The 12,511-nt window shown below is 46.8% G+C and overlaps 1 protein-coding gene across 3 annotated transcripts in view; it reads left to right on the top strand.

Moving 5' to 3' along the window:
* The window catches only part of ptch1 (patched 1), a 54,810-nt gene that overhangs the window by 14,859 nt on the left and 27,440 nt on the right, over positions 1-12,511 (top strand). For all 3 annotated transcript variants that reach the window (XR_011080209.1, XM_068605112.1, XM_068605113.1), the window contains exons 3-12: positions 1,632-1,821; positions 2,126-2,195; positions 2,356-2,447; positions 4,100-4,298; positions 4,447-4,568; positions 6,657-6,804; positions 8,535-8,666; positions 8,837-8,992; positions 9,214-9,312; positions 10,198-10,323. Coding sequence is in view for 2 of the 3 variants with exons in the window: in XM_068605112.1 (XP_068461213.1) it covers positions 1,632-1,821; positions 2,126-2,195; positions 2,356-2,447; positions 4,100-4,298; positions 4,447-4,568; positions 6,657-6,804; positions 8,535-8,666; positions 8,837-8,992; positions 9,214-9,312; positions 10,198-10,323 (1,334 nt within the window). In the remaining variant the exon portion in view is untranslated. The remainder of the gene's footprint in view (positions 1-1,631; positions 1,822-2,125; positions 2,196-2,355; positions 2,448-4,099; positions 4,299-4,446; positions 4,569-6,656; positions 6,805-8,534; positions 8,667-8,836; positions 8,993-9,213; positions 9,313-10,197; positions 10,324-12,511) is intronic.

Genomic DNA, 12,511 nt, shown 5'->3' with positions numbered 1-12,511 from the left:
CTCGCAGTGAGAAAAGCATGTCGCTCCGGTTAGCCCAGGCCTGCTATTAATGATGAGTATTATAAACATGCCTTCAGACAGGATCAGATGGGAATGCTGTTTGGGTCCAGAAAAAAAGAAATCAAGTGTGTTCTCCTAATGCCCCGAGACATGGCCCCCTCCCTCCATGTTCCCTTGGTCTGACTGGGTGGTCCGGCTCAGCAGAACAGGCATGCTTGTGTTCAACTTTAGTGACATTACAACGGGCTAAAGATATTCAATATATACTATATAGGTTGCATGAATCGAGCGGATTTTTTTTAAATTGGGTTAAGCCGTAATAAAATGTTGCAGAGTTTGCACACAGTCGGCCTTTTCTCACTGAGCATTTTTCATGTTGTGTGTGTGTGTGAGTGTGTGAGAAAGATCAAGTGAAAGAAGATGCCTATAAATTGCCCGAGCTTTCACCGAGCATTCAGTCACTGTTGATGGAGGAGCTCAAATCCTCTGCTCATAAATCAGACGCAGACACACCGAACTAAAGGATGCACATGCGCACACAAATCTCCGGCTGCATCGAGTGTGCAACGTGCATGAAAACGTGTCCTTCCATATAGCTTGTGGCCCACCTTTTGGGGGTTATTCAGTGTTTACCCTTGCATTTGACTGAACATTTGTGCATGCTTCTATGACAGCAATTGGCTGCATTTGTCCGTGTGTGTGTGTGTTTGCGAGAGTTGCCAGACTTGCCTTGGCTGTACTGGGGTGGAGCAGGGCCGCTAAAAGGGCCTGAAAGGCTGCTTTTGTAGCTCGGGCTAGCTGAGAGCTCAGAGCGCACGCACAGGGCTTAGCCCCACCACAGCACTGGGAGCAAAGCCTGGAAGTGAGCCTCTCTCTCTCTCTCTCTGCCTCTCTCTCTCTCTCTCTCTCTCTATCAAGCACATACTCTCACACACGAACATATGCTGTCAACGTGATCTGGCGCTGCTGAATTGTTCGCAAAAAAAACAATTGGGGGTTCGAAAGATTGAGCTGTTTTTGAATGATGTTACTCTTCTGGCTTCAAAAGGACGTCTGGCTTTCTAGTGGTGCGAGCTCACTTGTAAGCAAAGTGCTTTTGGTGGAGATACAACTGTGATAAGGGCCCTGGCAGGCAGTGATGTCTTTGGGTGTGATTTGCTCAGGATCACTTCTTGAGTCACAGATGTTCACACACAGATACACACAGGAAGGCACGCACAACGTCATGTACTAAAACATCTGCAGCTCAAGAAGTGATCCTGTGCAAATCAAAACCAAAGACATTGAGGTGAGAAAGGTTAAGAGTTTAATTTGGTTGGATTTAATGGTTGTGTAATGTTGCTGAGACACTCCTGCTCCTTCATAAACGCTTTCTTTACATCAAGGATCCCAAGGGGAATAGGAAAAGAGTTATCAATGCCAGCTTTGGTAGTCAGTGTGTGTCTCAAGCAACAACCTATAGTTTGAGTGCATGGTACAGGAAACCAATACACTGTGAAAATGATGAGCCTTGAATATATACCGAATAGTCATCTAATCAATCGTATACTCGTGCATCTTTGACAGGAAGAATGTTTTTTGGAGAGGAAAAAAAAAAAAGTTTTAACACATTCATTCTCCTTTTTGTCCAGTTGGCGGGCGCGTGAACCAGGAACTGACGTACACGCGGCAGAATATAGGCGAGGAGGCCATGTTCAACCCTCAGCTGATGATCCAGACGCCGCGGAAGGACGGAGCCAATATTTTAACGGTGGATGCGCTCCTGCAGCACCTGGAGTCAGCTATCCGAGCCAGCAGAGTTCACGTTCACCTTTACAACAGGTAACCCGTCTATTCCATGTCTTCCTCTGTTCCGGCTTTGTTTCTTGTCTTTTTTCGGTCGCCGTCATATAATCATCATCATGTGTTCCAGTTCAGGACAATTCTAGTAAATTTCAGTTTTCTCTCAATGTGCCGTTTCATGCCAAAATGTCAAAAGCCTTGCAACAAATACGTGAAGTTTTACGTTAGTTATTCAAGGTGTTACGGTTTACCTGTATTCAGTTATGAAAGAAGATGTAGGGGCTCTTAGTCTCATATGGCCATGACAAAAACTAAACAGAAACTCCTTTGTTCTCCTTTTCAGACAATGGAAATTAGAAAACCTATGCTACAAATCAGGAGAACTGGTCACAGAAACTCACCTTGTGGCTCAGGTGAGATGAAAATCCTTCACTATGGTCCACCTCATTCGATGGATGGATCATAGAAACGCGACATAGGGAACAATCCACTGTTTTTTTCATTCCTATATACACTCGCTGTTGTCAATGTGTGTCAAACCCGCTGTGTGTCGGTATGTATTTGTCCAATTAGATCATAGAAAAGCTTCATCCCTGCCTCATCATCACCCCTTTGGACTGTTTCTGGGAGGGAGCCAAGCTACACTCTGGAATGGTCTATCTCCCGTAAGTATGCAACAAAAAAAAAAAATCTGTGTTTTACAAAGCATCGGCACAATCGCTCCAAGCCGACGCGGCACGTCGACAGATTGACTGATCTCTTTCAAGGTCCAATTACAGTTGTTACGATCAGATGATCAGAAGGGTTTTCCTCACTGGGGCGCCAGTTGGCAAACTGATCGGGCACAACAAGGTCTTGATCGCCGAGCTCATGAGGGCTGCTTATGGAATTAGTGTTTATGGTCACAGTATTTTCAGATTGTTTGCGAGACGACGAGCGAAGGAGGACGAGATCGGGATCTCTGGATCTTGTTTTTACCCCTTTTCGTAGAAGCTGCCCAAACACGCTCAGCCCATCCAAATAGACACCACAGAAGAACAAGTGTGTGTGTGTGTGTGTGTGTGTGTGCGTGTGTGTGTATGTGTGTCGTCCCCTCTGAAGGCTCTATTGTAGTGGTTGCTGGCATGCGTATCGCTGGCGATCGTTTCTCTCCAGCCCTGGGCCTCACACCATTGTCTGCTCCTTCTGTCGCTAATGGCCTGCTGCTACAGTAATACTCAGCAGGCCTTTACCTATGCGTGTGTGCGTGTGTGTGTGTGAGTGTGTGTGTGTGCGGTTGTGTATGCACATAGTGTGTGCGATCTCCGTCAGTGCATGCGTGTGTTATGTAGATGTATGTGTGTGTGCCATTGCCGTCAGTGAGTGAGTGTGTGTGTGCGTGTGGGTGTGTGTTGCCCGTTGGTCTCTGATGGTGAAAAAGGTTTTTTACTATGTTCTGGTTGGAAGGCTGGGAATAATAACCCAAGCCTGGTTAAGCACATACAATGTAGTCTGAATGAGAGAGAGAGAGATTCAGAGAAAGGGAGATTGGAATGTGTGAGGCAAAGAGAGACAAGGACTGGTTTTGAAGCAGGAATTCAGCTCTGTGCCACTGCATGATGGGAGTAAGTCTCCATTTATTGTTTTCTGTCACCTCGCAAGAAAGGGCTTACAAAAATGCGACTGTTTAGAGTCATAAAATGTGGACACAAAACAGCCAAACATCTGACAAATGCAAAACCCCAAACCACACAATTGGGACAAAACAAGAACGAACCGTCTGAAATCTAAAAATCTTGCACCTGCACAACAAAAACACAACACTCACTGTAGATAAAACAGTTCCTTAGATTCAAGTTTCTTGCGTCTTGGCTCTTGAAAGGGACATTGTAGCTTTTTTTTGCACAGATTTGTCAATGATTTTCATTGATTATGATAACAAACTAGCTAACATAACAAGAAACGCGAGCGCTCAATAAGTTGTAAACATGTCATCAGTGAGCCAGATTATCTGAACCACTGAATTTGGAGGGAAAACTGAAAGTGAGCCCGACCAAAATGTTGCTAATCATTGTGGTTAGATCGATATCTCAAAGTTGGACTTGGAAGTCGGCTCGTCGACTGCGATAAATGTTTCGAATGGACCGCTTGGGCAATAATGTTTAAGCTCACTTTGATTTTCTCTTCCAAATAATATCACCAAAAGGATGTCTCAAAGTACAAATACACACTTGCGTGAAATGGATTTAGAAAATGCCCAAGAAACAGAAACACAGCATCCTAAAACATGGTTGAAGTCATGATTTAACAGTCTTGCTACTTCCTTTTAACTCTGCAGAGGTAAAGACCCTTTGCAATGGACCAACTTTGACCCCAAGGAGTTCCTTGAGGACTTGCGAAAGGGAAATTTCCCCGTGGAAAGCTTTGAGGACATGTTGGAAAAGGCTGACGTTGGACACGGCTACATGGACAGACCCTGCCTGAACCCTGCTGACCCCGACTGCCCTCTCACTGCGCCCAATAAGAACTCAACAAAGGTAGGCACACACACACAGCCCGTCTAAAACCTTGGCCTTGGACTACACAACCCTGTGCAACATTTCTACTTTTAGTTAAACATTAAGTCTTTGGTTTGAGCCAAGCTTCTGACAGTTATTTTCTCGCCTGTTGATTTTATTGCACCAGCCATTCGACGTGGCGCGGGCCCTGAGCGGCGGCTGCCACGGTCTGTCCAGGAAGTATATGCACTGGCAGGAGGAACTGATCGTGGGAGGGACCACCAAGAACGGCAGCGGACCCCTGCTCAGGTAACATACCCACACTTACACATACACACCCTCATAAACACTGCTGGGATCACTGCAGGGCTTATTCTGAAAAGAGAGAGAGAGTGTGTGTGTGTGTGTGTGTTTTATATTTTCTTGCTCTTTTATGCGCTCCGAAACAGCACGGGCATGCGTGCATGTGCGCGGTGTGCTGTAAATCTTGCAGTCATTAGCAGATTCCTGTGAAATCTTAGAGCTCCAGCTGTTCCTGCTCAGCTCTGGACGCTCTGCTTGGACACTACCCACTCATACGCACACAGACATGAACGCAGAGTTATCTAGTGCTGGTTCTAGTTTGTCGAAAATAGTCAGCGATTTGGGGGTCCATGGACTTAATTCAAGCACAAGCCCCAGGACAAGCTGTTTTATGTAAATATAAAACATACACAGGAATTAAAAACATTTTTATCAAGCAGTAAGAGGCTTCCCTTTAACGGGGGAAAGCTACAGAAATTATGCAACATTTCGCTTAGGGAGCACTTATTTTAATGTGAAATTGCAGTTTGGATGGCTCATGCATGTACACACAATGTTACCACCCCCCCCACCACCACCACCACCACACACACACACACACACACACATACATTTACACGCAAACTGGCTCCAGAGTACAGTGGGGTGCGTTGTTTGTTTTGTGGTTGTGTTTTTTCCTGGCAAGATTGGGTCATTAGTGTGTGTGCGTGTGTGTGTGTGTTTGTGTGTGTGTGTGTGTTCGTGGTTTAGTTGCTCTATCCATTGGGCTGTTACTGCTGGCACTCAATTCTCAATTTCTACATCTTGTTTACTAATGCCTCATTTCCACTGCACGGTTTCGGCTCGACTCACTTTTGGGAGCCGTTACTTCTCCGTTGAGTTTTCCACTGCAGATAGTACCACTCGTAGCTGATAGCCGCGGCGACGCCGCGAGAAACCCTGAACGCTCCATCATTCCATCGGCAGCCGACGTCTGCGCTTGCTCAATTTTACGGCGTAGTTTTCCCCGTGCGACTCTAATCTGAAACCGAAAACGTGAATCGTCGTTAGCCCTGCTGTGTGGAAACGCTAAGTCTCATGCAGGATGTCCTAAGTTGCGCTAGCGACGATTCTCTTCCACCAATCAGTGGCCTGCAGGGTTTTAACTCCGCCTTCAAGCCTCCGCTCACTTGGAAACCTCGACGGACATTAACCGCGAACAGCACCGGGTTCCAGGTTCAGTCAGACACTTTTTCTCATGGAAGAGTCGAGCTAACAGCCGTGCCGTACCACGCAGAGGAATGTGACATTACTGCCACAATTACTGTCATTATCACCATATTATAGAGATTCCATTCATGAAGAGAACAACTAGCTAATGCTTGCTCCCTTGGTTCCTAAAATTTCGAAATCAGAGACTCCACTACCGTTCTTCAGCAACATTTTAACGACTAATACGTTTTCTTTCTCTATTACCTTCCTGGTGTGTGCGACAGGTCGGTGCATTCCTCCTCACACTGGATCTCACGGCCCTGTTCAAATCTGTCAGAACATGATCAGGAATCTTGCAGATTAGGACCAGATACCCGTTTCAATGGGACCTGGCACTTCCTTTGTCACTATCAAATCCAGAAAAGAACCACAAAAAAAAACCACATTTGTGCCATCCAACTTCTCAGTCTGGTTTGGAATAGAGAAGAGATGAGATAAGATATGGACCTGGCGTGTTGGGTCAGACACGCCGAATGGAAAACAAGGTCACTGTTTATGTCTAGTAGCAACTTTATATTTGTGTCATGGCTCCTGTTGCCATTCCACATCATTGCAAGAGGATATTAGCCGTGATGCAGGTTTGAGCTTTTAATCTGAGGGCGACCATCTTGGAGCATAGGGGCAGTTTGTTTTGGACAGAAACATGCATAAGAACACATTTCTATTTTATTGGTGTCTTTGTTATTATCTGTATTATTATCTAGATCACTTGCACGCTCCAGAAGCCAGCTCATCGCCTCGCCGATATCTCGTGTAAAAATGAATCTGCCATTGACCTCCGTCTGTTTCTTCTCCCCCTTTCGTCCTTTCCATCTTTTCCTCTCTCCTTCCCTCCTCCTCCAGTGCCCAGGCCTTACAGACCATGTTCCAGCTGATGACTCCCAAGCAGATGTTTGAGCACTTTCGGGGCTACGAGGAGGTTTCCCACATCAACTGGAATGAAGAAAAGGCTGCAGCTATCCTCGAAGCCTGGCAGAGGAAATACTCTGAGGTAAGGGCCAAAGCACTCCGAGATGAGATCCAAAAAAAGAGGGCACCGAAAGAGAAAAGAAATCTACCTCGAATCCTCTATGACCACATCGTAAATCAACGTCCGGATACAGGTGAACATGGAAAGGCCCCGTCCAAAGCCCGGGCCCCTGACAGATACTAGAACCACTGTTGGTGTGTGGTAAAAGGCTAAAGCTTCCTTCTTAATGCTCAGAGAGGAGCAATAGAGCAACAGGGTGAACGTGTCTGGAATACATTAAGGGAGTGCTGGATTGCTCTCTCTCTCTCTCTCTCTCTCTCTCTCGCTCTTACTCTCTCTAACGCGCGCACAAACACACATGCAAACACACTCAAAACGGTTACACACAATCGCTTTCCCAGCTGTGGCCCCATTGGTGGCTCATGTGTGACATCATCTGGTCTTTGTTTTGGGGGCCCCCCAACCTCTGTTCGACATGGTGTGACCTTGTGTGTGTGTGTGTGTGTGTGTGTGTTGTGTGTGTCTGTGTGTGTGTGTGCATTCGTCTTGGGGCCTGGAGAACACAGATAGCGAGAAAAGAGGCGTGATCGTTTCTTTGAATACGGCGCTTTTATCAATGGCAATCATTGAGAAGAAGAAAAAAAAGTAGTAAAAAGATGACAAATGTCTGTCTTATAGCGGCGTGCATTACTCACGGTTAGGCGTGCCCGTGTGAATACTATGTGCATGCATGTAGGTATGCGCCTGACACATGTGTGAATTCACACGTGGCTGCGAGTGTGTGTGTGTGTGTGCGCGCCTGTGTGTGTGTTTGTGTGATCTATTGTGTGTTTCCTAATGTGTGTCAGCCAGCATTGCTCCCCACTGAGCAGTAACTGCAGTTCAATGTTGAAGCCATCTGTCTGCCTTGAGATAACGAGAGAGGGAGAGGATGGGTCATGGTACTGTCTGCAGATTCCTCCGAATACCAACCGAGGCAGAGCTCATTATTCAGGGCGGCGATTTGTCTTTGTTGTCTTCAAAGACACAGAGAGCGAGATTTACTTTGAGACCTATACCTTGAGACATACTGTATGCTCCATGTTCTTTGTCAAACGGGCTGGAGAACAGACTGCCGGCGCCGTTTGGCTGTCATCTGAGGTGCTACTTTTGTTGAATCAGTGAGACGCTTTCTCTCAGTAGTACACATATAAGGTGCGTTATTTGCTCATGGAAGCCGGGCAGTTTGTAAGCATCAGTTATCCATGTAGAATGTGTGCAAATTTGAGCTGGTGACTTGAGGGAGAAACGTGGCAGTGGTAATATTTTCTTCTGCAGAGACTTGCACTCCGAAAAGAAAACTCGGAGAGAGAAAACGAAAGCAGGAGCTCATTATAAAAGAACACAATATCTTAACAAACCGTTTAAATCAGGAAGTTATGGCTGTGTGGTCATTGAACCTGAACTGGAGTGATTACCGGGCGGCTGCTGCTGCTACTGCTGCTGCTGCTGCTGCTGCTGCACTGTGGGGGAGCAAACACAGAAAGCAGAATTTCATTTTTTTTTGTGGGATGTATTTTATTCATTCACAAGCAGCCGGTTCAAGCTCGTTGTTCCAAATCTTTTTCATTGCACTTGGAAGTTTGTTCAAAGAGCATCTACTCTTCCTTATTGATTTACTTCCTGTTTCTCAATAGTTATTAATGTTGCTTTTCCTTTCTATCGCCCCTTTTCTGTTTGTCTCTCTCGCTCTTTCTCCCCCCCCCCCCCAGGCGGTGCTACAGAGTGTGGCAGCGAACTCGTCTCAGAAGGTCTTGTCTTTCACCAGCACCACTCTGGAAGATATCCTCAAGTCCTTCTCCGACGTCAGTGTCATCCGTGTGGCCAGTGGGTACCTGTTGATGGTGAGGACACAGCCCGAAAAGAAAAAAAAAAAAAGACTCAATACATACATCTATTTTATGAGCAGCTTCTGGGCAAGCGACGTCAAGGCTTGGATTGAAGCGAAGTTAAAAGAGGAGGGCAGACGTTTAATGACTGGCTGATAAATGGACTCCTTGTTTGCTGTTCCCAGCTGGCCTATGCGTGTCTGACCATGCTACGATGGGACTGTGCCAAGTCTCAGGGGGCTGTCGGGCTGGCGGGCGTCCTGCTGGTGACATTGTCTGTGGCGGCTGGCCTGGGCCTCTGCTCTCTCCTGGGCATCTCCTTCAATGCTGCCACCACACAGGTAACCCCTTTGGTTCTACAGGATATGAAATATTGTCTATGATGACGCATGGTTTTGGCTCCATTTAGGTTGTAGCTCCCCCGAAAAGACTCAAAATGAGAGAAATTCGTACAACACGTCACAATCCGTCCACGCGGTTGCAGCGGCCGCAGTTCCTCCTTGTGGCTCATGCAGCTCATGACGTGTGTGTGTGTGTGTGTGTGTTTGTGTGTGTGCTACAGGTGCTCCCCTTCTTGGCTCTGGGTGTTGGTGTGGATGATGTCTTCCTCCTCGCTCATGCCTTCAGTGAGACCGGACAGAACAAGAGGATCCCGTTCGAGGTGAGGTTTCCAACCCCTGTGCTGTCTTATCTCCTCCACGGAGGAATGTGTGTAAAAGCCTGTCGGTGCCTGTGATGTAGCATCTAACAGCCTGCCGCATGAGCCACACACTCAGCCTGCTTATCTAAGACATGCTCCATATTCAATATGGGAAATAATTGTCCTGTCAAGCAGACAGAGGCACGTACAGAATTAAACACGCTAAAAGACGGGGGGAAAAAAACTTGCGGAAAACCTGTAAATAAAGCGAATATTTCTATAAATACCTCATGTGGGTTTTGTGTGTGTCTGTGCAGGATAGCTTTTCATCTCCAGAGGGGGAAAACACAGGCATGTATTTGCTTGTTTTTGTTTTCCCCTGCTTTCCTCCCCTTCCAGCGTTGCATCCCTCATCCCCCGACTTCCTTTGTGTGGCTGAGATGAAAACTAAACAGAGCTGAACCCGATCTCTCCCGTCTGAAACACACACACACACACACACACACACAAAGATGCACACGCCTGCAGACACTCCTTGTGTGGTCCTGCATGTCCCTCAAATCTTCACACAATTGCCGCCAAACCCGGTGTGTGTGTGTGTGTGTGTGCGCGCAGCCAATCAACTAACAGTCTTGATTACACAAAGAATGTATTTGTTTTGAGCGGCGGCCATTTCTTTCTACTTTTATCGTTCTTCTTCAAACAGAAGTAGACGGGCCCAGGTGGCTTATTTAAGAGCACTTGAGGGCTTCGGGAAACATCGCAATCACTGTCAGTCATATCAGCGTTATGATAATTGTACATAATCTCAAGTATTACACGTTTGCCTTTCGGCGACAACCTGATCAAAAGAGTCAAGTTTCACGGTGCTTCCTTTCATCCACCTGTCTTGTCTCTGTCTCTCAGGACCGTACAGGTGAGTGTCTGAAGCGGACCGGGGCCAGCGTGGCTCTCACCTCCATCAGTAATGTCACAGCTTTCTTCATGGCAGCCCTCATCCCCATCCCAGCGCTCAGAGCCTTTTCTCTACAGGTATATGTCTGTGTGTGTGTATGTGTGTGTGTCTGTGAGAGAGAGTTGTGTGGGCCCCCCCCTCCCCTCACTAATAGTCCTGTTCCAGTCCTCATTGACTCCAGATTTCACCAGACAGTTGTTTTATTGATTTCTTTCATCAAACTGAAAGTGTGTGTGTGTGTTTTGTGTGTGTTTTGTTAAATCCATCCAGCCCCCTGCCTCCCTTTTTGAGGCTGTTTAGTGGTGGGCCCGGTGTCTGTCCAGATTGCGGCTGTAACCAAATCCCTTTGGCGTGTATGTGTGTGTGTGTGTGTGTACTTGCATATCCTCACTCTCATGTGCATGTGTGAGTTGTAGTACCTGTGTGGGAGGTTTAGAAAGCAATGGTCTAGCTGTTTTCTGTGTGTGTGTGTGTGTGTGTGTGTGTGTGTGGGTGTGGGTGTGGAAGGGGGGGATCCAGCGGGGAGCTCTGACTTCTCTAACATCTGTCAGTAATTATAGACATCACCAGAATAGTGAAAACCGGGACAAGATGCCTCTAACAGTCGCTGCAAAAATCGTATCAATAATTGTGAATTCATTAATTGTGCAGTTCAATCTGAGAGGCTTTATGGGAAAAACCTCAGAAGAAAGCAAAATTTGTGAGGTAGCAGCATCTAAAGTGCTCGGACAAACAAAGGTACACATCTAAGGCATTCAATAGACGATTTCAACACACTGGTATGAGGAGTAGTGTTGACGAATACATGTTTGCAATTATTTGCAGTTGGGTCAAATTCAGCTATACGTACAGCATACAGTACAGCCCTGTCCTACTTACTCTCTCTCTCTCTCTCTCTCTCTTTCTCTCACACAAACACACACACGCGAGTGAGGCAAGATGTCGCCACAGTGAGTACAATATTAGCATGTGTGGATAGATGGCTTTAGTACAGCGAGTCTGTCAAACATGATCCATTTACCCCATGGGTCTAATCCATGCAGCCTCGTCTCATGCACACAAACACACACACACACACACTTGGAGACAGGCACACATGCACACACGCGCATTCATAAAGGACACGCACAGATGCGCATAGCATGCATACTTTACACTTGTGGTTTTGTGACTGGGAGAGGGGCAGACTTTGCAGTGAGGCAGACGATCATGCCGATACCCATCTTTTATTCTGGAACACACACACACACACACACACACACACACACATCACACAACCGCAATCAGCGGTAGTCATCTCTCTGCCTCGTGGAGATGTGTGTTTTAGTATGTGCGTGTGAGTCTCTTTATCAGCATTAATCACTTCCTGCGGTCGACTCCTCCATGGATTCACCTCTCTCTCTTTCCCCCTCCGTTATGTCTCTCGCTCGCTTCCTTCCATCACTAGGATGAAAGAAGAAAAAAGAAGAAGAAGAAAAGTGGAATCTTGTCTAGATAACAACACGAAAAAACATTCAGGAACACACACGCACACACATGTTCCTGCAGTGAGGACAGATGTGATGAAACATCTCCCCACTCCCGGGTCAGCTAGCGGTCACTGTGTGTGTGTGTGTGTGTGTGTGTAATAGTGAGTGGAGTTGTACTGTATCTGTCTGGCCAATTGAGAATGCATTGTTCTTACTCTACTTACAGAAGCTTCCTTCTCTCACATTATTCCTCTCTCTTGTTGACTGAGTTGATAGCTGAGGAATGAGGGAGGGCGAGGATGTGTGTGTGTGTGTGTGTGTGTGTGTGTCTGTGTCTGGTTGGTGTTAAGGTGTGGTTGAAGTAGGAGGCTTCACCGTTTTTTTTTTGAGATGGCAATAGATGTGTCTGTGTGTGTGTGTGTGTGTGTGCAAGGGGTGTGTGTTGTCTGCACAGCCGCAGCGCCTGCTCATCACCTCAGGCCCCCGCGGGCCTCTGGCTCCTTGGGTGGTCTGGCACACACACACAGGATTGTGTGTGTGTGTGTGTGCGTGTGTGCGTGCAAGTAGTGGTCTGGCAACTACGCAAGATCCAGATTGCACTCTGGGCAGGGCCCCAACCTAACCCCAACCCCCACCATCGGGTCCGATGCACCACCTTCAAATACTTAACCACAACACTGCACTGGCTTCTATTACACTCACACAAGCCTCGCTTTTTTTTTCTCCGCACACTCTGTGTGTTTGTCCTGCGAGGAATTGAACACTGTGTTGAAAGGCATTGGTTTGCCTTCGACGG

Source organism: Clinocottus analis, unplaced genomic scaffold (assembly GCF_023055335.1).
Source record: "Clinocottus analis isolate CAN_PGR_092001 unplaced genomic scaffold, fCliAna1.0.p SCAF_7, whole genome shotgun sequence".
In the NCBI taxonomy this organism is placed as follows: Eukaryota; Metazoa; Chordata; class Actinopteri; order Perciformes; family Cottidae; genus Clinocottus; species Clinocottus analis.
The sequence above is the reverse complement of the archived record's forward strand: the minus strand, read 5'-3'. Positions and strand labels throughout refer to the sequence as shown.